General features: G+C 38.5%; 1 protein-coding gene across 6 annotated transcripts in view; it reads right to left on the bottom strand.

Moving 5' to 3' along the window:
* Window positions 1-21,817, bottom strand: part of GK (glycerol kinase) — a 33,314-nt gene extending 11,497 nt beyond the window's left edge. For 2 of the 6 annotated variants that reach the window (XM_079315102.1, XM_079315105.1), the window contains exons 1-15: window positions 21,660-21,817; window positions 14,803-14,876; window positions 14,113-14,219; window positions 13,483-13,560; window positions 12,418-12,497; window positions 11,307-11,444; window positions 10,786-10,895; window positions 10,028-10,094; window positions 9,394-9,411; window positions 7,543-7,578; window positions 6,909-6,976; window positions 5,890-5,932; window positions 5,129-5,209; window positions 3,274-3,352; window positions 1,341-1,437 (exon numbers count right to left, since the gene is read on the bottom strand). In XM_079315102.1, coding sequence (XP_079171228.1) covers window positions 1,341-1,437; window positions 3,274-3,352; window positions 5,129-5,209; window positions 5,890-5,932; window positions 6,909-6,976; window positions 7,543-7,578; window positions 9,394-9,411; window positions 10,028-10,094; window positions 10,786-10,895; window positions 11,307-11,444; window positions 12,418-12,497; window positions 13,483-13,560; window positions 14,113-14,219; window positions 14,803-14,876; window positions 21,660-21,725 — 1,142 coding nt within the window. In that variant the 5' untranslated portion in view covers window positions 21,726-21,817. Of the gene's footprint in view, window positions 1-1,340; window positions 1,438-3,273; window positions 3,353-5,128; window positions 5,210-5,889; window positions 5,933-6,908; window positions 6,977-7,542; window positions 7,579-9,393; window positions 9,412-10,027; window positions 10,095-10,785; window positions 10,896-11,306; window positions 11,445-12,417; window positions 12,498-13,482; window positions 13,561-14,112; window positions 14,220-14,802; window positions 14,877-15,205; window positions 15,312-21,659 lie in introns of all 6 variants that reach the window. The other 4 variants (XM_079315104.1, XM_079315106.1, XM_079315107.1 and 1 more) reach the window with 3 other exon arrangements.
* Between the last annotated feature and the right edge of the window lie 3,736 nt (window positions 21,818-25,553).

The raw sequence follows: 25,553 nt of genomic DNA, 5'->3' as shown, positions 1-25,553 counted from the left end.
AGTGCAGTTGCCATAAATCATCCGTACACACACACAAACACACCCACCAATTCTAGCCTGTCCTTAAGGGAAAAAAAAAAAAAAAAAAGTATGATTGAGGTTGATTTTTCCTTAAAAATTATATAAATTATCACTAAAATCTTAAAAAACTCTCTAATGCTTTCAGTTCTTAAGGAAAAGCTGTAAGGGTCAATGCTGTTCTCTAAATGTTTGAAATAGTTTTCAGATCTAGTCGGATCATTAGTTGCTTCTGTATGTTCAAAGAGATTTTTGATTATGGGAATTATGCTACATTTAACTATCAGTAAGCTGAATTCTACCAATATACTCTGAATGGCATAGCAAATAACCATTTTTTATTCTGTTTCATCCACTGAGAAACACTGTGGTACTACACAGCAGTACTGCTGGATACATGCAAGTTCAAAGATATTAAAGGATATTTTTCATTGTTAGCATTTCAAAGATCAGTTTTTACCCATTTAAAAGATAAGCACTGTGATATGAAAGACTGTAAAAACATCTCACTCAGAGATTTTTCTTTTTACTTAAAGAAAAAGGAACATACAAGAAGCATCTGAATTCTAAAGATGCAACTGCTTGAAACCTTGGGAACAAGTTAGATTTTAAGACTTCTTTTCCCACTCTAGGAAAGTTAATTTATAATTATATTTGTTATGCTTCCATGACTGCCATGGCATGTTGTGATTCCAACAAGAGTAGGCAAGCCCACAACAGCAGAAAAGACAAATGAAAACCTATTGCTTGAACTATTACCAGGAACTATCAGGAAAGGGACAGGAAAACAGGAGTAGAGAAGAATTTTCAATAGCCTTGAAAGAAAGCTGTATACAAGGGGAAGGAGGAAAAGTGGGAAGGAATTGCATAGCCTGAAACTGAACTCAAAAACACTAATCAGAACAAAATTCATCCTTTACTACTTTGTTGCATGACAGTTCACAGGAATGCAGACCTCTTCTTTAACTTTACTGAGATAACAACCCTTTCAAAACTAGAAATTGTTTTGCCTGCCCTGCTCTCCCATACTTTTTTGTTTTTTTAATTTTTTTTTTTTTTTCTTTTTGAGGAGGGGGGAAAAAGAGAGGAGAAGAGGATAAATAGCTGGGCTAGCTAATCCTTCCTCTCCTCCCAGGGGCAGTTGCTGTTTTGATCAGGTTAAATATAAAACAGAAACACAGTAGCCCATGAAAATTCCACAGAGAATGATGTATCCAGACACATCAAGGCAACAAAAAGGACAATTTCACATACCTGGAAGGAATGGTATTTTTATAATTATTAAATCCCCCTGCAAATGCAGCATTCAGTCAGATCCTTACCCCCTTGCACTGGGTTCCCAGTATGGTGCATACAGTCCTGAAAATGCTGGCACAAAGTAGCAGCCATAAGAAGTTCCCACCTCTGCAGCCAGTTCTTCTAATGTACACACAAAACACTTACTTAGCTTTTCACAACTGTACCAACACTTAAATACAGCACTAAAAAGTGTTATCATTTAAATAAGAAAAATATTCAGGATATCTTAGGTATCTACAAGCATAATCCAGCCATGTATACAACTAAGAAATACAACTAATGCTGGCACTCTGCTCCTTGTTAACTAGTTTTCCTTTTGCAATCATGTGAACAGATGATAGAGCATAGGGAGTTGTGGCAAATTTAAAACACAAAATGAAAAATCAAAACTGAAACCCAAAACTGTGTACTCAATATTCTGACCTAGATTTTGAAAGGTTTTCAAATGTTATCTATCATGTGGGTAAAGAATGCAACCTTCAAAGCAGTCCAAAAGGTCACACTTTACTTTCATTTAAGTCAAGGCAAGCAAGTGAAACTGGATCAAGACCAAAGGGAATTAAGAACTAAATTCCCATTAATTTCAAATGGATTTAGAACTCCAAATTGTCAGCTTATGCATTTAATCACAAGGCCAGCAAGAAGGAAATTTGAAGTTTCTTGATATGAGAATAACTGGATATATGAACTCCTCGATACCAACATATTCATAATTTAAAAAATTATATTAAGACATTTAGAATGACAAAAGAGATAATGCTAACTAACAGCTCTTTCCTATAAGAAAGGAGCATTTTTGTCCTGGTTTTGCAAATTTCTTTTGTTTGCATTGATCAGAAAAACATAGCAGTTGGAAAGAAGTAGAAAAACATCTTCAAAAAGTCTTTCTAAAATGATTCCTTCATATAGACTCTGCTTTAAAAAAGGGGTGAAGGGAGAAGGAAGGACAAGTTCAGTGAAACAGGAAGAGATGATGAATCCCTACGTGACTTTAACAACATTGACAAGGTTAAAGGTCCCAAAACTCAAACCTTCCAAAGGTCTTGACAAACTTGCCAAGAGGTACTGTAGTCTCAACAAATGGCTAATTGATGTGATAGCAGTTTATATTCTTCTGTATGATCTTCTAAGCTTTCTTTCAGAAAAGCAGACTGATGCTCAAAGTTTATGCTAAATGTTTGAAGTTCTACATAAAATTTTAATTCTAAATTTTCCCACCTTTGGATAAGATCAACTTATTAAAAATATGGAATGAATTTATTTTCAATCCTAAATCTCATTAAATCAGTCACTTTCAAACTTTTGTCTTTGAATGCTTCTGACTTTTATTTTCTAAATTTTGATATGTTCTTAGTTTTTATGTTACAAACCAGATTGTTTCAGTTCATCTGAACTAGAAAACATCAGCTACACAAATGCTGATTACTGCATTCTCAGCCCAATCAGATTGCCCTCCTCCACATCTCCTTAAAGGTACAACTTTAAAAACTGAGATCATGAACTTGATGGACAGGAAGACTTCTATATAAATATTTGCACTTGCAGGGTCTCAGCTTCTCATGTTTATGACAAGAATATCAAATATATGCTGGTTTCTGTAATACTGACTTAAAATACTCTTGGCTCTGAAAAGTTAAACACTGTATAAAACCAGGAGATACTCTGTAAGTATATATTTTCCTGAATGTCTGCTTATCAAGGAAACTACTATAAAGTAGAGATTGCAACAGGGCAAAGCTGACAAAACTTTTCCAAAGCTGTGTTGACAGGCTCTATGGAATATATGTATCAACAATAGCAAGCTCATGGATGCCAAGTTAATTTTTCATGTTTTTAAACACAGCAAAATAAATGCACCTTCCAGCTTTTCTTTACTTAAATATTTTGAACTTTCATTCACTGATAAGAGACATCGTGACATTGGAAAATTAAAAAAACTAAACAATCCATACTCACCAACTTCCTGTGAAGACTTAGCAATACCCAGATTGTCCCTCAGCCAACGAACAACAGCTCCAGCTATTGCAACAGATCCCTGAAGGAAACAGTCACTCCATTAGGAGACAACAACTGGTAGCTTTGTACTGCTTTTAAAAAGAGTGGGGAGGAGAGGTCGCTGAGGCCTCCACCTGCAGGCTTACAGTCAGGGCTTGAAGCACTCCCAAACATGCTCACAATGAAACCACGAAGTTTCTTGGCATTTGCAGACTGCCATGTAAAAGGGCAGCCTGATACACAGACTCCAGGTAGAAAGGTGCATATTGTATGCTTTTTTTCCATGAGGAGAAGTTACAATGACATTTCTGAAGCAGATATATATATCTTCCTAAGAAGATATAATTTTTCTAATTTATATCTTCTGAATATACAGTTATGAGGTTCAGTAGCCTCAGACTTCCTAACACATTTAATATTTTTATGTTTTGATTTAAAAAATTAAGACTTATTATGTCTAGTCTAAATACAAACATCCAGAAAGACAGAAAATTTAGACACTTGTGCATTTGCCATCAAAATTACTCTGTTGCCTCAGCAAATGGCCCTGAATAGCTTCATCATATCACAGATGGATGGCATGGCTCCCATTTCACCCCAAGGCCAAGTCCAGTAGACTAAGCTTCAAGTAAAACAGTAGCAGCACTATATTTTCATTCAAAGCCACTGTTAGAAGGGGCAGGAGTGTTTTCTAAGCAGCTGGCTATTACAATTGCAAGATACCAGTTTGATTCAAAGAAAAGGCTGAATCCACATTTTCTGCCTCTTGCAGTGTCTCAACCAGCAGAATGTAGGTGATTCTAACATGGACATAGGACAAAGCACACTTAACAGTTTCTGTTGAAGCCATGCTTTCAGACAATATCATTAAAGACTTGGAGGTGAAGAAGAAGCAAAGTGCAGGTGTTTCAGCAAGGAGGAATTCAAATCACTTTCAAGCCAGTTTCAGTTCTTGCTTTAAGGACACTGGTTAAATAAAAATGAAACAAACCTCTCACACATCCGCACAAAATAAAAATCCTAGTGTTTGCTAGGTCATGGAAAATGCAAGATTCACTTTCCTCAGAGAAGCAAAAGGAAATAAATGCAGCCTCCCACATCCTAATAAAGTACCATAAACCACAAACTATTCTCACAGTGAAGAAAATCCTGTGTTGTCTTTCTCACATGGAAAACACTGTCTAAAAAAGCTGAATATCAGCATTCAGTATATGTGTTTTCAGAAAAATTGTTATATTACAATACTTAGCACATTAAGCAGCACAGATGGAAGAATAATAATTTTGTTGCTCTAAACAAAGCTTTGGTGCCAAATAGGTGCTCAGTTGATCTGTGCTTCAGAACAATGAATCCTGAAGTTTAAGCATAAATACAATTTTTTACAGAATTTGGATTCTTAAAAGTTAGAAGCAAAATCCATTAGAACAAAATAAAAACATTTAGCTACACCTTTTGTTATGAGGCAATAACTGAAACATTAGTACTTTCCTCCCTTTTTTAATATCTAAATAAGTATTAAAAAAATTATGGTTTTTTTACTTATAGTATTTATTAAAGATTTGAGAGACTGAGGAACAGAAAAAATGTTTTAGCCATCTAGTTCTGAAAGTATAAATGATGCAATGAAGAAATATTTTTATTAGATTACATGATATAGATTGGAGCCAGGGATAACCAAAACCACACAGAAGCCTTTGGGCACACAAGCAGAACAGAGTTACTTTCATTTCCGCACAGCTAAAGATACCATAAAAATACCAGATAACAGAAGTAAGAACATGTATCATTACAAAAAGCAAGAAACTACTGAACTTACCTCTAGTGCATAAAAAGGAGGTTTGTCTCTGCCCATTTTGTAAGCTATTGTGGTTAGAAGGCCATGCTCAGAAAACACAGACTAAATGGGGAAAGAGGGAAGAAAAGGTAAAGCGTGAATAGAGGCAAAAAATGCTCAAATAAAAACATTCAAACTATAATAAACAAGGGACCAAACCTTCAAATGAAATATACAAAGTTTAAGCAAAGTAAACTATCAGTCACTCTAAAATAAACACCTAAGACAGAACATTCAGATTGCTGGTGTTAATTCTTGTTTCCACAAGCTGCTGCAGATCTTCCCATTCTCCTTACAGAAAATAACTGTGAGTCTTTAGAAGGAGATGCAAATGAGAAAGAGGCCACAGTTTTGTGCTATTTACTCACCTACAACTACAAAGAAATAATGAGAGAAAATGAAGGGAAGAAATAAAGCAGCCAAGGAAAAAAGCACAGTTAAATAACACAACACAACACTTAATCCTGTCTGAGTGACAACAAGATACATATACATGGGCCAAGCAAGAAACTTGTTAACAAAAGTTCTGTTTGGAAACTTAAGGAGGTAGGAAATGGAGTCTCAGAGAAACATCTTGAAAATTTGCTACTTTTATTCTTTCAGATTTCAGTATGTGCTTTTCCTTATGTCTGGCAATACAATTGTTGTTCGTAAGTCCAAGAATGGCTAACATACAGTTGTGTTTCAGAATTTAAATAGATCGTGAAAAACAAAAAGGCAAACAACTCAAAAATGCAACTGACCTTCTGACCTGTGTTGCACAGCAAGAAACAACCTGTTCCATACCTAGCATGAAAGCAAAGCAGAGTTAAAACCAGAATATTTAAAGAATAACCTGTTACTGCAATCCATGAGTTCCCTGTGAAGGATCAAAACACCACTTTTTGACCCTTGAAGATTTTGCTACCATTAACTGATGACAAAACTATCCTCAAAAAGTTGATTTTAAGGCAGCCTGAAGCTGGAAAACCTAGGACTCTCTCTCTCTCTTTCTCTGTCACTATTTTTTGTCTAACACTTGATGAAGGAGAGATATGGCTGAAAACTAAGTGAAAATTCCTCTTTGGTGGCAGTGTTTACCTACTTCAATTTAAGTTATGAGAGCGACTTTAAAAAATAAATATTTCACAATATTAAAGGGGAAATTTTAAGAAACTTTGTTCCTGTCCCATTCAAAAATTTCAAAAAAATGGCATGTTTCCCATTTGCAGACCAAATCATATATGTGTGTGCATACACATGCATACGAGAACATAGTTTAATATAAGGAGTACAAAACACTACAAACCACTCCAACTTACTCTAAGAAGTTATTCTCAAGAAAAAGATTCCTTACCTTTTTAAAACCCCCAAAATGAATAGCTTAAACTAGTAATGAGATAGGCTTCAGTTATATTTGGAAAAAAGAAATTGTAAACCAATAACAGAAATTAATTAAAAAAAGACTAATAAGTAATTAACACCTGTGAAACTCCCATATTGTGAACATCCCTATATGTTTAGTTAAACACCTGGTTGTAAATGGAACAGTAAGTCATTTCACCATTTAAATGAAACTGCAACTGTAACTTTAGTATCTTCATTACTTTATGAAAGGGTCAACACATGGTTTACTTTGTGGGTCAATACACTCAAAAGGTAAAAAGATTATGTGTACTTACACGTTAACTACAAAAGAATTTGGCAATTGCTTGAAATGGAACATAATACTAAATTCAAAACAGAGCAGTGTGTTTATCTTATTACTTTCCTAATAACTTACGTGTTTTTTGCTTGCCCATCTTGAAAACACATCTGTCCAACAAGAGCAGCAGACTGGTCACCCAAGCACTGAAAGTCAGAGATTTTTTCCTTTAGCAAATGTCCTCACATGAATTACATACTTGACTATAACTCTGATCTATTAGTAGCACATGGGTAATTGAAAGCAAGGAAAAACCTACAGAGAAAAGCTATGCTTTTTATTACTCTTCCATCTATAAGAACGGAAAATGAAATATATTGTGCTACTTATGGTGAGCAATTAAAAGAAATAAAAATTAAAAATTACTATCTTTATAAATGTAACTGGAAAAAGCTAAGAATTTGCCAAGCATTTCTGGATTATGTATATACTTCTTTTATACATATGAAGCAGAGCTTACTTCCATTTTGTAATGTTACTCATTTACTTAGAGATACCAAGTTTCCAACAGCACTACACATTAAAGCTTTCATTTGTATTTCCTCAGCTGCACCCTAATAATAATAATAAAAAGTCAAATAGTGATTCATCTTCAAAAGCAAAAAAATTAATTCATAGCTGGATTAACTCATCTTTAAAGCTTTTTCCTGTGAAACTATGTTTAGGCAATTCCAGGCTGTCATGCCAGAATCTAAGTTGAAGTAGGACTTACCCCAGAAATTGGTACACCTGTCAAAGCTCCAGATTCCTGTTTTACAAAAAGAGAAAGAAAAACTGTGTTAGTTTTCCATTGAAATTGAAAGCAATAGAATTGAAAGCAATGAAAAAGAAGCTAAACTTCTAATGCCCAAAGGAAGACAAAGAAGAGTCATGTAAGCAACATGGTACAGTTCAGGCGCACACTTCGTTTCAGCTTAATGCAGCTCATGTCTAAACCACTATGGAGAGCAGGAAGTTTTACAAATATACTTTATGTGATTTCAGTAGTTCCTAGCATAAACTTTTTGAAATAATACTATACAGAAAATGCAGTTCAGTGTAATCTGTGCAGTAAATGCCAAGTGTAAAATGCAAAAGTGCAAAATGGTGACGTGATTAGGGAAAATAACACGGCTGTGGTGACACCCTAAGCAAAGGCAGGTGCCTGATTTCAAGATACAGTGTTTTAAGTCTCCTATAGGCTTTCTTCCAAAGAAAACTACCAGAGTTTTTCAGTTGCATTCCTCTTACAGGATCCTAAAATAATTTAAAATGGAAAAGAACTCTTAGATTATGTCCAACTGCTAACCAAGCACTGCCAAGTCCACCACTAACCCACATCCCTAAGTGCCTCATTTATACATCTTTTAAGTACCTCCAGGGATGATGACTCCACCACTTCTCTGGGCAGCCTGTTCCAATATCTGACAAGCTGTGAAGGCTCTTGTTTTATCACTTGTTACCTAGGAGAAGAGGCTGACCCCCACCAGGCTACAACCTCCTTTCAGGCAGTTATGGAGAGTGTGTAAGAGTGTGTAAGATTTGTAGGAGCTCCCCCAGCTGCTCCTCATCACTTGTGCTCCAGACCCTTCCCCAGCTCCACTGCCCTTCTCTGGACTCACTCCAGCCCCCCAATGCCTCTCTTGTAGTGAGGTGCCCAAAACTGGGCACAGGATTTGAGGTGTGGCCTCACCAGGGCCGAGCACAGGGGACAATCCCTGCCCTGGTCCTGCTGCCACTCTATTGCTGCTCCAGGCCAGGTGCCACTGGCCTTCCTGGCCCCCTGGGCACACCTGGCTTATGTTCAGCTGCTGCTGACCAGCACCCCCAGGTCCTTTTTCCCAAATCACCTTTCCAGCCACTCTTCCCTCAGCCTGCAGTTCTGCCTTTGGCCTTGTTGAACCTCACAGAACTGGTCTCTGCCCATCACTCCAGCCTGCCCAGATCAGTTCACAGACCCTTCCTGCCCTCCAGCAGATCAACACTTCTGCCCAGCTCAGTGTCATGTGCAAGCTTAGTGAGGCTATCTTGAAAATTTGATTGAATTAAAGTATTCCCTGACAATTTCTACTTGTTTCTTTAAATTGTTTTTATGGTGCAATTGTGAAAATGCATTTTCAGTAAAGTCATGCAAGTGTATTTCCAATCTGAATTTCCTCTTCTTTAGTTCTCATTTTAATTAACCGGATTTAAGATAACTGTGTTTATAAATGCACTAAAAAGCTCTATATGAATCTGAGGTTTAGCTCCCATAGAATTAATATTTTTAGACAGAAGAGACAGTTTTTCTCATTTACAAAATGCTATAGCTAACATTTATTAGCCAGTAACTGTATTTTTTAGCTCACTATGATAATAAATGTTCAACAGCATGGAAATTAAGACAAACACATACATTGAGATCACATTTTAGAAATGCTTTTGGCAAGAACTCTAGTTGTATTATATCAGATTTGGAAACACACAGCAAATTTATTGTTCTAGAAAGTGCACTTTTTCTAATCCTTACACCAATGAAAATGCACAACATCTGAGCAGAATGGGTAAGACATAGGTGGTCAGCCTAATGGAAGTCTCTACTCACCCAGCTAGGACAGATTTTCTACAGCCATCAAAAGGAAGAAAAAGTAAAAAAAAATGGAAAGAAAGGGGAAGAGAAGCAGAAGTTCACATTTAAAGTGATGAGCAATTCTGTTCTGGTGGTCAGTCAGTATCTTTTTCCATTTATCTTGCTCGTTCAGCTTAATACAAGTCACTCTTATCCAGCCTTCACATTAATAAACGTCAGCAATGACTTCTAGTGGCATTTTCATTAACAATTAGCAAAAATATTTACATTTCACGAAAGTTAGACATCTATTTAAAAAAAGAAAAATCTATCTTGTAACTTGTCTTCACTACAAAATAAAGGTATTCTTATTTAACAATAGCTCAAATTACATGGAAAAAGAATGTAAAATCACAACATCCAGTTTATCCAATCTTGAAGTTCACTAATTAAATGCCATTGTGCCAGAAGAATTGATGCTGCATTAAAGTAATCAAATACTCAACTTCCTATAATATTATATAGCAGTAGATAACAGCATACTAATCACAAACTACACAATACTGGTCTAGAAAAAACCATTAGTCCTAATCTAAGGAATCTGTCAAATCCAAATGGCTACAGTTATATTTTTAGAAGATAAATTTCACACAAATACTGGAAAACATACCATCACACCATAAATCTCAGAGGAGCTTCGTACAGTTGGAAGTATTTCCATAGGAATATCAAAGAACCTGAACACAACAAAAAAAATGCATATGTTAAAATCAGTGCTAAATCAGAAAACATTTCACATTTATTTTCTTAAATAAGCTTAAGCTATAAAAAAAATAACCATAAAAGGAACTTCTATGTTTAGGGTTTAATCCATAGCTATGTGTTTTTTCTGTTGTTATAGTGGACATTAAATTTTGGGGTAAAACTGCATATATTTCAATCTTTGAGGACATATCCAACTCTTTTACATAGAAATTCATGCTCCTTCCAACAATATCTTAATAATACATGTGCTAGTAAATTCACATTTCAAATAAAGATGCTATCATTCCAGCTGCTGTACACATTTGATTAAGTAATAAAGAAAATATTGAATCACAATATTCTGAGTTGGAAGATCCACAAGGAGCTTAAGTGAATGGCCTATACAGGGATTGAAACCACAATCTGGGCATTATAAACAACATGCTTTAATCAACTGAGCTAAATTGTTTCCATGATCCAGGCCTCCACCTACAGAAAGATTTTGCTACTTTTAGTTAATTCCAGACTGTTGTAAATTGGACACCTGGAGAACAATAAATCTAAGTTATTAATGTCAACAGTGAATAGAACAGTACCTGCTGATCTTAGTTTAGATAAGAGATTCTTACCTTTAAATGAGTAGAAACTATTTAAATAATAGCATTACTGAAAAAGTTAGCTTACTGGCAGAGTTCAGGATCCCATTCCAAGGAATGAATGTTGAACAACATCGTTCTACTGGCATTGGTGACATCTGTACAGTGAATGCCTCCATCCTTTCCACCTGTCAAACTCTGAACAAAAATATCCCAGCATTCGTCAATGAGAGATATAGGCTTACCTCAACAAATTTCAAAAAAATTTCAAATTCACAAAGTTTTCACTTTGGGATTAGGAACTCTGGTATTTCTGCAACAGCTAGAGAGCCAGACCTAATACTTTCTAAAGTCCAAGATTTTTCTGGAAGTGTGAGCAAAGTTTTACAGCAAACTATAATGGTAAACTACACATAAGCATCCAGAAAAAAATACACTGGTACAGGGACAGTAAAAGTTAATCTTGCAAGGAACTTTATTGGAATTTCTATAGTAGCTTTTATTGACATCATTGTGTCATCAGTGGGCATCATGTATCACATGCACAGAGATTTACATGACATGGAAATTCATTGTGAGAGGAGTGATAATAAACTCACAAATACATACCCATATAAGCCATGAATCAATAGTCCCAAACATAGCTCTTTGATCCTCAACTGCTTTCTTGATCTCTTCCACATTATCCAAGAGCCACCGAAGTTTCACTGCACTAAAATAAGTGCTAAGTGGAAGACCAGTCTTAAACTGTAAAATATAAAAAAAATATTTAAACACTATGCAAATAACTTTACCATAAATACTGTAGTTATATGTGAAAATGGTGAAAGCAAAAAAAAAAAAAAAAAAAGATACAAAACTCAGAGAAATTACATGAACTTGTTATTTAAATAAGTACTAAGCATACAACACACAAGTTTGAAAACATCAAAACCAAATAACCAGTGCAGTACTGGACAAAGATCAAAGCTGATCAAAATGCAGTTCAAAGATCATCTACAGGGAAAAAGTTGTTTGCAGAAGGCCTGTCTTATCTTGGATATCTCTGTATAACTAGACAATAAGTAACAACAACAAAAATGAGCAGGACAACACAAGAAAGATGAAATTTGTATTCTACTAGAACTTGAAAATCAAGTAAGTTTATACATTTTTGACATCCATTTCCTGCCTGTAGGAAAACATGTAATATTAAAAATACATAATACTTATGCAATCAGTAAAGGACAACATGAATCAAACAATTGTGAGACCTTTTTACAAGTTTTCAAATTGTTATATACATGCTCATAAAAAAAGAATGAATTTGCTCTTTATCAAAGATCTTCCTAGTTCTCAGGTTGGATGCTATTAATTTCAATATTAAGGCATGAGAATGGATAATAAATTTCACACCAACAAATTATTTCCCAGTTTTAGTCCTACTTGACCTTAAATTTTTTGTGCAATGTTTATTTAATATTGGCTAGATAGCACAGGATGAGGTTTCACTATTACTCATTTAACTTCACTAGTGAGAAATTAAAGGAGTGTTAAACATTTATTTTAAGGAAATTAAAAATTTTCTAGTCTCAGATTGGTGTCTTATGCTCATTTTTTATTATTTGACAAATGAAGAAGGGACTAGAAGCTACAACTTACTTTGTTTTGGGGAATTTAAAACACATATATCCAAAACATTGTAGCAGCTACCATTAAAATGTTCTGGAATATTTCCTACCTTAGAAAAAGATTTGTTTCTCCCTGGAATTTTTTCAAGAAGATGATCAACTGTTGATTGGGTTCTCAGGTCAAGCCACACTAAAAACATGAATAAAATTAACTGATCAAGTGATTTAATACACAAAAAGTGACATATTCAGTCTGCTTCTATGAAATCAAAGCTCTTCCCAGTAAATTCCTGTCTACTTTTTATCTTTTCAGGCAGTTGAAAGAATATCGTATCATCATTATATTTTAAAGACACTGTTGTAAAAATTAAAATGGTTAGATAAACTCATTTGATTTAGAAGAACAAATAATTTGAGAAACAAACAGCATTTTCCACAAATAGAATATATACTTTATCTGAATATAAACAAGTGACTAATGCTATTTTGAAGCAGATGATTGCGATTAAAATTAAGAGGTTAAAACAAATAGGTTGATTATTTGCTATTTCTATGTAACCTTTCAACTAAAAGACTGTGTTGGAGTTATCAGGGTATTGCTGGGTTTTAGATAAAGCTGTTAACTACATATATTTGACTATAGAAGAGTCCTGGTTTTACAGTCATACCATGCCAAACTATATCGGGCACTCGACATGATCTAAAAAACCAATTCTAGACAATTACCATTTTTCAGCTGACAGCATCTGAAAAACTAAGGTAAGTTAAAAATAAAACTCTGAGTATTAGTAAGTATTTATTAAGTCATTAATAAGTATTCATTAAACCCACTTAACATGATTTTCCTTTAAAGTTAAATCAACGGCATCCTGAAAATTTCAAGGGAAGAGATTGGTGCAAGTCAGAGGATTTTGTGCCAGGAACCGCTCAGGAATATTGGGGGTTTCTTTTGAAAAACCAATAAAGTGATTTATTCAGTAATAATTTTTATGGAATAGCCTTTTTAAAATTCTGCAGGTGTGTATACAAACACACATTTTACAACACAGATATCAAAATATCCAAGAAATTAGTAGGTTAGGCCACAACCAGATCTGCACAGGAAACTACAAAAGCATCTTTTCCATAACACATTCATATTATGACATTGAATATTTAGAAAATATCATAGTTACCAATAGCATTATAAAGAGGTTGTCCAGTTGTCTTGTCCCAAACCACTGTTGTTTCTCTCTGATTGGTGACTCCAATGGCTTCAGGACAAAATAGAAAGTATCCTTTTCAGAAGATTTGTTTTCCCCTTTTGGGGGGTGAGGGAGGGAACGGAGAGGTGGAGAGGAGGGAGGAACAGGTAAGGAGAAGAGGAAAGTAAATGGGAAATAAAAAGCTTCCAACTTTTTCAAGGTATAATCTAGAAATATTACTTCTAAGAATTCATCTTTTCTGATTAACCTATTTGCTCTAAACCTCTCTCTCTTTTGGTCACAAACTGAGACAGCAAGAATACTAACAGGGAAAACAGCTTTCCTAAACGAAAGTCCTAAACTAAAAGTCAGAATTTTTTCATCACTTGTCTCTGTGATTTTACAAGCTTAGGTTAAGTCTACTTTGTAGATTCTGCATTGCTAATATACACAAGTGCCTTATTTTCTCATAATTCCTCCCAAAAAAACTCCTTTCAAGTACAACATTTAACGTTTTGTTTAAAGCTGGCACATGCTGCCACCTTCTATTTATTAACTTTAAAACTATGGCACCTGAATTGCTCAACCATGAGCATGCTAAAGCCCTCTACCCATAAGTACCTCTTATGTTAGCGATGTTTATGTTCAGTTCTTTCATTTTCTCACAGGTCTTTTCCACACATTCGTAGACAGAGTTTAATATTTCCATTGGATCTTGTTCCACCCATCTTTAACAAACAGTAAACACCAGTTAATAAAAAATTACATAAAAAGAAAAAAGAATACTAGTCTGAAAAACAAGCAGAGCATTTTACTACAATTATAGCTACAAAACATGTTTTATGTATCTACAAACAAAGAGTTTTGTTTTGTTTTATTCTATACAGAGGGCATTGGCAGCAAATGGTAGGTCAGTTAGGAACAAACAAACAAAACCTCAGAGAACAAAGATATTTCTATGGACCAAGCTGAAGACCGTGATTCAAATGTAAAAATTACCAGCTTTATCACCTCAAATGAGATGTTAAGTCTCATTTAAACTTTAGTTTTAAACTTCAATGTTTGGACATTGAATATGTAAATGAGTGCTCAGAGCCAAACACCAAGTACTTTTAGTTTCCTAACTCAGGCACATTCCGGACTCCCAGTGGGAGCTATTTCATGCCATTCTTTTCTGCCTAGTCTTTAGTAGCAGTTACTGGGTTACTAAGAATTATTAATCAGCTTCAGTTTTGATGACTCATAGATAAAAATACATAAGCTCTACCAAACTGTACACAAATGAAAAAATAAAAAAAACCAAACCCATACCCTTCTCTAGGGAATTCTTGCTTTATTTCCACTTGATGGTGACTCAAGAGCTCTGCTGTTTCTGCATTGAAAACCTGCAAATAAATTACACGATGAAATTGTCTATGAACACAGATGTTTAAACGACAATAATTAACAGTTTTTCTTTTGAACAAATGCAGTTCTGTGACAATGGATAGTAACTTTCTCTTATCAATCCAAATATCTATATAACAAGGATTGAGATACATGCACTTTTAAAATCAAGGTAGGCAAAGATTATTTTGGCAAACTTTGCTGTGACTCTGTCAATTTTAACTGCTTTTTTTTTCCTTGATGCGTTGGAAAAGAAACATATTTTTTCTTGTGGTGGTTATAGAAGTTAAACTCCTGATGCATCTTAGAATATCTCTCAGTAAAATACCCCTGTTGCTGATAATAATATTTCTTTAGCTCTTGCTGTGCCATTCTATTGCTAGTGTTATCTGTGTGTTTTCGTGGGTTAGCTCACTTTTAGGAAGGGTGAAAATCTGTGACAAAACATAGAAGGGACCAAACTGAACAACAAGAAAGTACCTAGGCAAAACCCATTTTGTTTCAAAACACACTATAAGTACAGAGCCCATGAACAATCTGACAAGCATGCAACTGCAGCAATACAACACATCAAAAAAGGGAACATGCAAAGTAACTTAAATTTGGATACACTACAATAAAAACCAGCAGAATAGAGAATCACACGGACTCTAACAAGTGTTCTTGAAGAATCACAAGTTGAGGTTCTGCCTTGCAGTAGAAGCTCATTGAGAATGCACAGCCCTCATTAACAGCAGCGGCCTGTTCCCAAAAGGAATCTCTGCCCAGGCCAAGCTGAGGGACACAGGGTGAAACATTCAACTGAAGTGTCTGGTGAGTGAGCCAGAGCACCTGGCTGGGCAGTGGAGCCAACCCTGTGGGAACGGCTCCTTCTCCAGAGAACCACGCAGAATCTTTTGTGTGAAGAATGTTCTGAGACCTGCAAAGTAAAATCTAACAGGAGGTTCAGGTGAACTCCACAACATGTCAGTAGGACACCATCCTACCTTTTTATGGCTCTTAGAAACCACCTGCATGCCAAAGAAACAAAATTCAGTTATACCCATCCATCTTCTAGGATACAACTGAATGTCTTCTATACTTGTTAGTGCTTTCTTCCCATTCCACAAATTTTAAGAATTTCTCTTAAAGCTTTTGATCCATAAATCTATGGTATCACCTACACTATACTTTACTCTGAAACTATTAGAACAACTCTGACAGAAAGGAGATGAAGTTCTGATTCTCCAGTGTCTTTAGAGTGAAACTTGGAAGTTTAGAAACATTCTACTTCTATTTTAGAATTGCAGAATAATTAAGGCTGAAAGGGTCCTTGAGAGATCTCTAGTACAACCTCCTGCTCAAAGTAGGATTAGCAATGAGATTAGATGAAGTTGCTCAAGAACTTTTCTAAGCAGGTCTTGAAAACCTCCAAGGATGAAAACAGCACAAACTCTGGAAAACACTGAAAGCTCCACTGCCCAGAAAAGAAGTCTTAAAAAAGTACATGATCATTCTTTTCTTCTATCAGCTGGAAAGATTATATAGAAAGAGTACCACTGAATTATTTTGACTTTATTTACTTATCTGTGTTTCATCTACCAGCTCAGGCTTGACATGGATTTATTCTAATAAAAGAGAAAGTTCTATCAGTACTACATATTTGGAAGCAACTTGCATAATGGGATATGGATCTCAAAAGGCTACACAAAATAGTTAATAGGAGAGGTTGTTCTGCATGTATGCAGTGAAATTGAGATTTCTTTACTTGAAATTACCTTCCTGCCAAAAGCATATTCACATTTCCTAGGTTTTTAGAGTAAAGACAGAAAGATAGAAGACTTTTTATTTAACCTGCATGTATATATCTGACATACTAGCAATGGCAAATGTGATTGGCAATCATTCATCACTAATCATTCAGTATTTCAAGAAACAGAAGATAATGCACAGGATTCCTATTGGTAGCAGGAAGTACAGATTCAATTAGACAAAGTCATCAAGTGAACATGGAGTGTGTGACTTGCAGACACATCAATGAACTGTGACAGGGACAGATTTTCAACTGATGCAATCACACTATAAATGCACAGATTTTTTTCATATCCATAGAGAAGAACTAGCAAACACACTTTGTTAATCCATCACAAACAAACCCAGAAGCTTCTGACATTCTCAACAAAAGCAGCAGACACTCCCTGTTATTCAGGGCAAGAGGTTAAAAAGTTTCACTGGGAGCAACCCCTGTTTGAGGCTAGGTTGGATGGGGCCCTGAGAACACTGGTCTAGTGGAAGCTGCCCCCGCCCATGGTGGAGGGTGGAACTGGGTAATCTTTAATGTCACTTCTGACTGAAATAATTCTATGCCTCTATGACTTCTACACTGATAAACAGAATTCTACCTGTTAGAAACCTGCATTAGAAACCTACAAAATTATAAATAACATAGGGAATAAATAGAACAAATGGGACCTCAAAGCCTTCCTTTCCCACTTCCTCTAAAAACCACTACTGTTGTCAAAAAAAGTCCACCACGTAGTCCCTGTTTGACAGTGGAGAGATAGAAAAATAAGTGAAAGTAAGTACAAATAATTCAGACAAGGTCAATACATCCCAGTTGAAACAGGTTTGAAGTGCATTTCTGTAATTTGTTGGGACTAGAGGCTTTCAATCCATTCATATTCACTAAGAACTGATTCCAGTTGATGCTATTGATCTCTCAGTTGTGTGTGTGGGGGGAAAGCCAAAGTCAGTTTTGTCCGAATTTTATCAGCAGTAGTCATGAAGAATTGTCTAGGTTATTTGGATTTGAACAGCTGTCTTGAACAGAGAGGAAAGTTAAAGCCACCAGCTATATACTGAAGTCTCTAGTGAGAGATTAAAGAAAAGGAGTAAACATATATCCTCCCTCTACTCCCAATGGAGAATTAGAGCTTGAGCCTTGAGTCTCAGGACTGCAGAGAAGAAAGGCCTATAGAGGTGTCCTGTATTTGAACATGCAGACAGGCACAGGGGCTGATCACTTAATTCAAGCTTTATATAGGGTCTTTAATATAATGCATAACATCACATGAAAGACTACAGTTGTGTATTATGTTCATGTTTTGTTAGTGGAAAAGAATCCATATCAATCAGTTGTAACAATTTTGAAGGAATGAACAGAAATATAAGGCTCATGGAAATGATGCAAGAAGTGGCACAGCTGAAAAGACAATAATAAAAACACATTTTAGAAGTAACTTTTCATATCTCTCAAGCTTTGTCATGTAACTCTGACTGCACAAAAAGCTATTTCTGTCATTTTATGCTGTATCTTCATGAGTTTCTGTCAAGCTGGAACAGCCATGGCTTTCCAGGCAAACAAGCTCAGAGCTGGAGGTCTGAAATTGCATTGAAATCAACCCAGCTGCAGCAAGGATAAGAGACAAACAATAATTCCCTCTCTAGTATTTAACTAAGAGCAGCACCATCAGAATTTATGAATAAGTACAGTTCAACATGTCCCCTAGAAATTACCTTTCTTGGAAGGCTTGTGATGAACAGATCTCCATCATCATCTAGGAGATGTTTAGAATTATGGGATTTAAAAGTAAAACTACCCTGCATTGTAAGTGATCAGAGCTAGGGGAAACACTGTATTTAAAATATTTTAACCCTTCTTGCTAGTTATGCAATCAAGTTTTTCTCTTTCCCAAAAGGTCATGTTACTTCAGTAAAGGGGTAAAATAGATTCCCCTCTGATGGGAATGTGAAGGATAAAGCAACAGCATAGAACTACCACAGTATGTGTGCTGTGTGAGAGGCAAGGCTAAATAAGGAGCTAAATAAGTAACAGAAATGCACCTGAGTTCTGGTGCTTCTTTAAGCTCTGTGCTCACAGTCTCCTCATTCACACAAGCAGCAGAAACTAAACGTGTGTCTGCGCACAGGATAATTTACTCTGAATCTCAGGAGGTCGCCCAGCCTAACTTGCTGCTCAGGTAAGCCTAAATTTAAAACCAGGCTGTTCAGGGCCTTTGTTAGTCAGCCCTGAGTATCTGCTAACATGGAAATTCTGCACACCTTCTCCAGATCCGGAGCCCTCACAGTTTCTTTACATCTATTGGATTTTTCACTTGCTGCAGCTTGTGCTCACTGCCCAGTCTTTTACTGTGCAGTCTGAGAAAAGGCTGGTTCTGTGTTCTCCACAAACTGTGGCTGGATGGCTGAGGACACCCCTTAGTCTCTCTTGTGACGAAAGAACCCCTGACATCCCAAACCCTTCTCCCATGGCCTTGTCCTGCAGCACTGGGAGTCTTTTGGTTGGAGGACATCCAGTTCTTCAAACTCTAATCCTCCGCAGGGTCCAACATCAGACACAGTGTTGCAGATGCTGCCTCCTAAGTGCTCCACAGATGGCAACAATTACTTTCTGAACTTTTCATAATGTGCACCATCACAAGAACGCAGTGCTCACATATATCCAACTTGATGTCCAGCAGGAATGTTTTTTTTCCACTAACCAGCTTCTTAGCATTCTGAATCAACTAAACTTTGTTAAGCTTTATGATATTTTGACAGGCCCCTTCTCTGACTGGAATTTCAGCTAGCTGGTCACTGCCATCAGAGAGACCATCCCAGCCCATCCCCATGGCTGTTGATGAAAACACTAATGAGGTGCCACTCCTCAGAACTGACTGCTGTGGACACTTCTGGTAAATCTGCCACCTGTAATTGTAAATTACACTCTGAACTGCTGCTCTTTGGCCCCATTGGGCCAGACAGCTTTTCATCCAGAAGAACTCTTTGACCTGGTCAAAATCATATGTCTTCCACATAAAAAAAATAAGTAACCGTTGCATTGAACTACTGAATATGCAAGTGCAAAGTAAGCAGCAAGTTGATTTTGACTTGTGACTTGGTGGAGACAAAAACTTTTGGAAACACTGTGTTTAAAAAATGCAGAGAGATCAGCGAGAAATGCAACCAAAACAGTTAAAAGCAAAAGACCAACAGAACCAAACAAATAATTTGGGCACAGACAACAATACATTACATTCTGGCTTGAAATATTTCAAAGCAAAATCTCTTTTCCAACTGCAGCAATCCCCTTCCAGTACAGAATTCTCCAGATACATATGTTATCTGAATGACTGAGGTGAGTTGTAGCAGATCTCTGCACAGATTTTGCCCTCTTCTCTCTCCTCTGTGTTCTAATTCAGTGATCATGTATTTTAGCTGATCAAGCACATATAGCTTTATTATCATAATGACATGATCACACCACAAAGTTTAAGACAATGCTATATTTTGACATTAGTTGAGAGAGACTGAGATGGATACAAGAAGAATTTAAAAGTGACAGGCATAATATACTTCCTGGGAAAATTAGAAAGCATCTGAATCGACTTGTAGACAGGATTTGTAAACTGGATAAAAGCCATTAATGAATGTGTATAGTGTAAGAAATTCCTCCTAAAAGGAACTTGTAAATATACTTGTAAAAAGAGCTTAAGTTTAACTTCTACTAGTGTTATCCTTTTAGGATAAAAAAAAAAAAGTTAATTTGGCACATACATAAAAGCAAATAGAATTTATCTTCATGTGTTACAGGGACCTTCTTCAAGTTTGTTCCCAAAAAGGACTCCTGATTGGCATTTGACACAGCCCACTGGTGTCATTTGTCAGTTTGGAGTTTCTCTCCACCCTCAGAGCTGTGTTCTGTCATTTGACAATTGCATGAAGGTCGTGATATTGAGTAATAATGGTAACATAGGTCAAGAAGATATTCAAGTCTCCTGCTTCATGAAAGAATGTTTCACACGGGGGAAGCATTAAAAAAAAAAAAAAAAAAAGAAAAAGAAAAAGAAAAAAAAAGCAAGGGCAAACCAAAACATTCAGCCTCCCAATTCAGCTTCCCAACTCATACTTTGCACATTTGACAACTTTTATATCTAGTAATTATCTCTATTCCACTTTCATGGAGGAAATTGTCATAGGGCTTTAATTAAGTCAAACTACCAAGACTTAATTGACTAGGGGACAGTACATTTGTAGAGATTTGCAAGCCAGAAGTATCTATAGTAAGTTTCATACATACCAGCATTAGTTACCGTCTATTGCATAATATAGGAATAACTAGATATTTCCACTAAAGGGTCAAATATATGATTAATATATTAATTCTCCTATCCTTAAACTTATCTGCCTCTAGTGTTTAAACAAATCGGTGTTTCACATGGTGTGCAGGTTCAGCCACCTGAATGCCTATAGTGCACAGGATGCACTGACATCAGGGCAGGAACTGCAGCAGTCACTCCAGCAGGCCCCGGGCAGGTTTTAGCGCGGAGTTAACGCATTGTTTGAACACCAGCTAATCACAGCCACCGCATACCGCACAGATCTACTTCCCCAGCGCCTGAGGACCTTGTCCATTTGATTCCATTCGGGGCGAGATAGCCGGCCGATTGAAAACCTGACAGCTTGCAAACGCGGCCAGCTGGGAGCGGCAGCGAGAGCCGCCGGTGCCGGGAGCGCTCCCCGCGGCACCGGCTCCCCGCGCCGCGGCGGGAGCGCCACGGGCGGACAACGGCGGACCCGGCACCTCCGGGCCGAGCGGCGCCGCTTCTCCGGGAGACAGGAGGCTGCAGCCGGGACAGCGCAGCCCGGCCCTGCGGGCCCGCTCCCCTGCCCTTCCCCAAGGGCACGGCCGAGGCCCCCGCCGGGACGGAGGGGAGTAAAGTCGCGCGGAAGCCGCGGCGCCCCTCAGGCCGCGGGGGCGCCGCCTGTCCCCGGCGGCGCCCCGATCGCCGCGCTGTGCTCACCAGGAAGCGGGTGGAGCTGGTGCCCTGGTCGATGGCTCCCACCAGCGGCCCCAGGGTCGCGGCCATGGGGCCCCTCAGCGCCCGCTCCGCTCCGTAACGGCCGCGCCGGCGCCGCGCGGGCAGCTCGCGGCCGGCGGCGCGTGGCGGCCGGGGTGAAGCCGGCGGGGGGGGCGGGGCGGGGGGCGCTGCCTCGCGCGTTGTCAGCCCGCAGCCAATCGGCGCCCGGGGCGCGGCCGGGGGCGGAGCGGCGGGGGCGGGGCCCGGCTCGCAGGGGGCTCGAGGAGGGCGTGTCACGTGACGCGCGCGCCCGGCACGCCCCCGCTCCTCGCCCCGCCCCAACGCCCCTGAGGCGGCGGCGCGCGGGCGGCGGGAGAGCCCGGCGGGTCCGTGAGGGCAGCCCCGGTCACTGCCGGGACAGCAGCGGGACCGGCCCCCGCAGCCCCTTTCGGGTCACTTGTGCCTTGAGGCGGCGTTCCGCGGAGCGAAACGTGTCTCGCTCGTTGTCGGGGAGAGCGGAAAGAAACGCCGCGCTCTCTGAGGCGGACCCCGCTGGGGAGATGCCAAGCCGGGGTATCCGCTGGAAATCTTCCGTTTGGAGCGACTACTGCCGAGGAACTGTGCAAGGCTGTGTCATCGTGGATGACTGAGACATGTTACACGTATTTATGATACATCTCTGAAGCGGCTTCTTTTATCTTTTAAAGCTTTACGCTGCGTCATGCAGAGATATTCATTGGCTTTAAAAAAATAGAATCTCGGTCTTCCTTCCTTACTGCATGTTAAGGTAACTTGTGGTTCAAGAAAAACCGCTGGTGTTGCAAGAGCCGGGATGGAATTGCAAAAGCCAACAATGCTGAATGAAGGGCCTGAAAAATTACCAGTGACAGACAGTGCCTGTAAACCAGCACCGACAGACACCATTAAAATAGATTTACCTTTGCCATTGCTCCACATTCTGGTAGTTCTTCTGGGGTGTTTTGCCTCGGTTGCTCCGTGATAAGCGAAATGTGATTGCTGCCACTTGGGAATGCTTTGCGAGATACTTACCTAGCTCTTTAATTTTTTTATTTGTTAGTGCCTCAGCCGGAGACGAGTAGCCTTGGATGGGGCGTGAACAGCACTTACTGCTCGTGTAATAGCAATATAATAGCAGGGGATTTCATTGCAGCCCTTAGCTACAACTGAAATGAGACAAATTCAGTCTTGTAGCAAGATCCACATCCACATTTTCAAGACTGACAGTGAAGTAGCACTTCGACCAGTTGCCAAATATTGTCAAAGATTTTTTATTATTCTCAAATCTTTTCGACAGGACTGGTATTTTTTCTTCTTGGAATCCAGCTATAGTTTAGAGATCATCTTGCTCAAGAACATGCTGCAACCCTTAGAGAAGGATCCACAGAGTTTGTACTAGGTCGTAATGAACCTTCCTGGCTTTGTCAGAGATCCCCCCTCTGCTTCCCTCACTTGTCACAGGGAGCTTCTGTTCTAAAACCACGACCAAGAACTGCAGCTCATTGGGAAAACTTATGCAAGGCGACAGCATCTCCATGTAGATTAGGAATGAAAGGAATTAATCTCATGGGCTCTTATTTAAATCTTAATTAATTTGTATAATTCGTAGGAAAGGTGTGCGGTTTGTGTTGTTTCTTTTATCTCTTTTAAAAGCTGCAGTGTTGTGTTCTGAATGGATTTTAACTCAAGATAGGATGTGACAATTTTCAGCAAGGGTTGAGGTCTCTGGATCCAAGAAGGAAGGAAGGAAGGATAGACATTTATGCAAAACATGAAATACTGCTGCAGTGTTAAGGATTACTGAGTCACAGAAATTCTCCAGGAGGTTCCTTTTCCTTAGCTGCTCTTTAGCAATGCCTGTGAATGTTTATAGACCAGGTACAGGAAGGGTGACAGCAATAACCTGTGATATTTTCTTAACCCTCAACAGACATATAAGACAGGCAGAAGAGGGAAATTATTTAGTCCAAAACTAGAAAAGATTGAGTCTGGGAGAATGTTTTATTCTTCCTAGCTCATTCAACAGTGTGCTCTCACTTCCTTCACATTCCATTCACTGTTTGGATAGAACATTGTTTTCTTGTAGTATTTCTTATGCAATACTATTTGCAGAGTAGGAATAGAGGGTACTGTCCCAGGGAAGCCTGCAGGGAAGGAAGGGTGGAGTTCTGGCTGTACCTTCACAGTAAGATGGTGTGAGGCCACGCTCAGCTGAGACACCTTTAAATGAATTAGCTTCCTTCAAAGGAAGGAGTGTGGATATCTGTGTGGACTAATTTCTTCTGCTTCTGGCTCAGATCTCACCGAGGTAAATCTACACAATGTAGCTGAAGTTGTTTGCTGTTCTGTTCTGCTGCTGAAGAACTTGCAAAATGGGAGGGAAAAAAGAGAAAATAAAGTTTAAGTGCTAGTTGGGAGCCTTGTATATATTATTCTTGACAGAAGGAGAGATTTAGGAGTTTATATATACTTACTATAGCAATTTCCAGTCTGGCAAAATAATGAAGGTTCTCATTGATTTTGAAAGACTGAATTATTAAAATTATTTATTTATTATTAAAAAGTTGAATTCAGTTTCTCAAAATATAACCTTTATAAAGTTGCTGATTATTTTCAACTGCCCACACAGTGCAGATTCCTGTAAATGATGCTCTTGTTCTACATGCAGCTTTTTGGCCTCTTGTTCTGTAAACTGAACTCAAAGGGAAGGTTTTTCCATCTTTGAATACAACCCCACTGCTTTTTTAAAAAATATATTTTAAGGTAGTGGACACATTGGAAGACATTCATCAAACACATAAATATTTGTGGTGCATTTTTAAGAGCCAACATAATTTAATTCCTAAAGAGCTAGTTTCAGTAGCATATAAATCTAGTTGTTTGCTTTTGGTTTGGGTTCTTTTAGTTTCAGTTTGATTTTTGTCTTTAATCTCAGCACAGTGAAGGGAAATCGGCAATTACATTCTGCTCTTCCTGGCTGATTCTTCCTTATTGAACTCAAGCTGAGGACAAAATGTGACTGTGTCAGGCTCCTCCAAGCATGTGATCCCGTGTGAATTAGAGTGGATGCCAGAGGTCCGTGTCTTTCCCTCTGCCTCAGAGAGGGAGACAGAAGGGAAAGGGTGACAGAGAGGGCTCAGCTGTCAAATCCTGCACTTCCTTACAGTTGTCAGGTTCCTGGGCTCCCCAGGAGGACGGAAGGCACGTATTTGTGGCCAGGCTGGAACAGGTGCAGTTGTGCAGTGTGCAGAGCACCGGGGTAGTGAGTCACGCTGCCACATGCAGCCTTTGGCCTACTGGGAAGATGAGTGGTGTGTGGAGGGTGCCTGTGCATGAGCGCCGAGCTCTGCGCGGGGAGCCGGCACACGCAGCTCGTGACCTCGGCTGCCAGGGCCCCGCGGCTCTGGAGATCATCCGCGGCGCCCGTGGGCAGGGAACCTTTCCACACATCCCCAGGAGAGCGGCGATTGCAGTGGCCACTCTGGCCTCTGTCTCCTACGTTTGTTTTGGCACATGCAGTTCCCTGTCACCATTTGGCAAGAACAGTTTTATTGTGAAGCCGTGACTGCTGTGATGCAATGAATGTTTCACAGGATATGTTTTACTTCTGACCTGGTATTAGACAATAGCTTTCCCTGAATGACATTTTATATTTAGAATCGCTCTCACAGTGTTCGAACTCTGAGTAATCATTGTTGCAGTTGCTGTCTTTCTGGTGGACAATAAAATAAATAAATAAATACATAAGGAAAATAAATTCACATTTTAAAGACAGCTAATACTAAGTCCTTTGAAAAGCAGTTATTAAGCCAATAAGTCTGCACAAGAATTATAGAAGCACACAATGGCTTAGGTTGGAAGGGTTGTCAAAGATCATTT

This window comes from Erithacus rubecula (assembly GCF_903797595.1).
Source record: "Erithacus rubecula genome assembly, chromosome: 1".
In the NCBI taxonomy this organism is placed as follows: Eukaryota; Metazoa; Chordata; class Aves; order Passeriformes; family Muscicapidae; genus Erithacus; species Erithacus rubecula.
The sequence above is the reverse complement of the archived record's forward strand: the minus strand, read 5'-3'. Positions and strand labels throughout refer to the sequence as shown.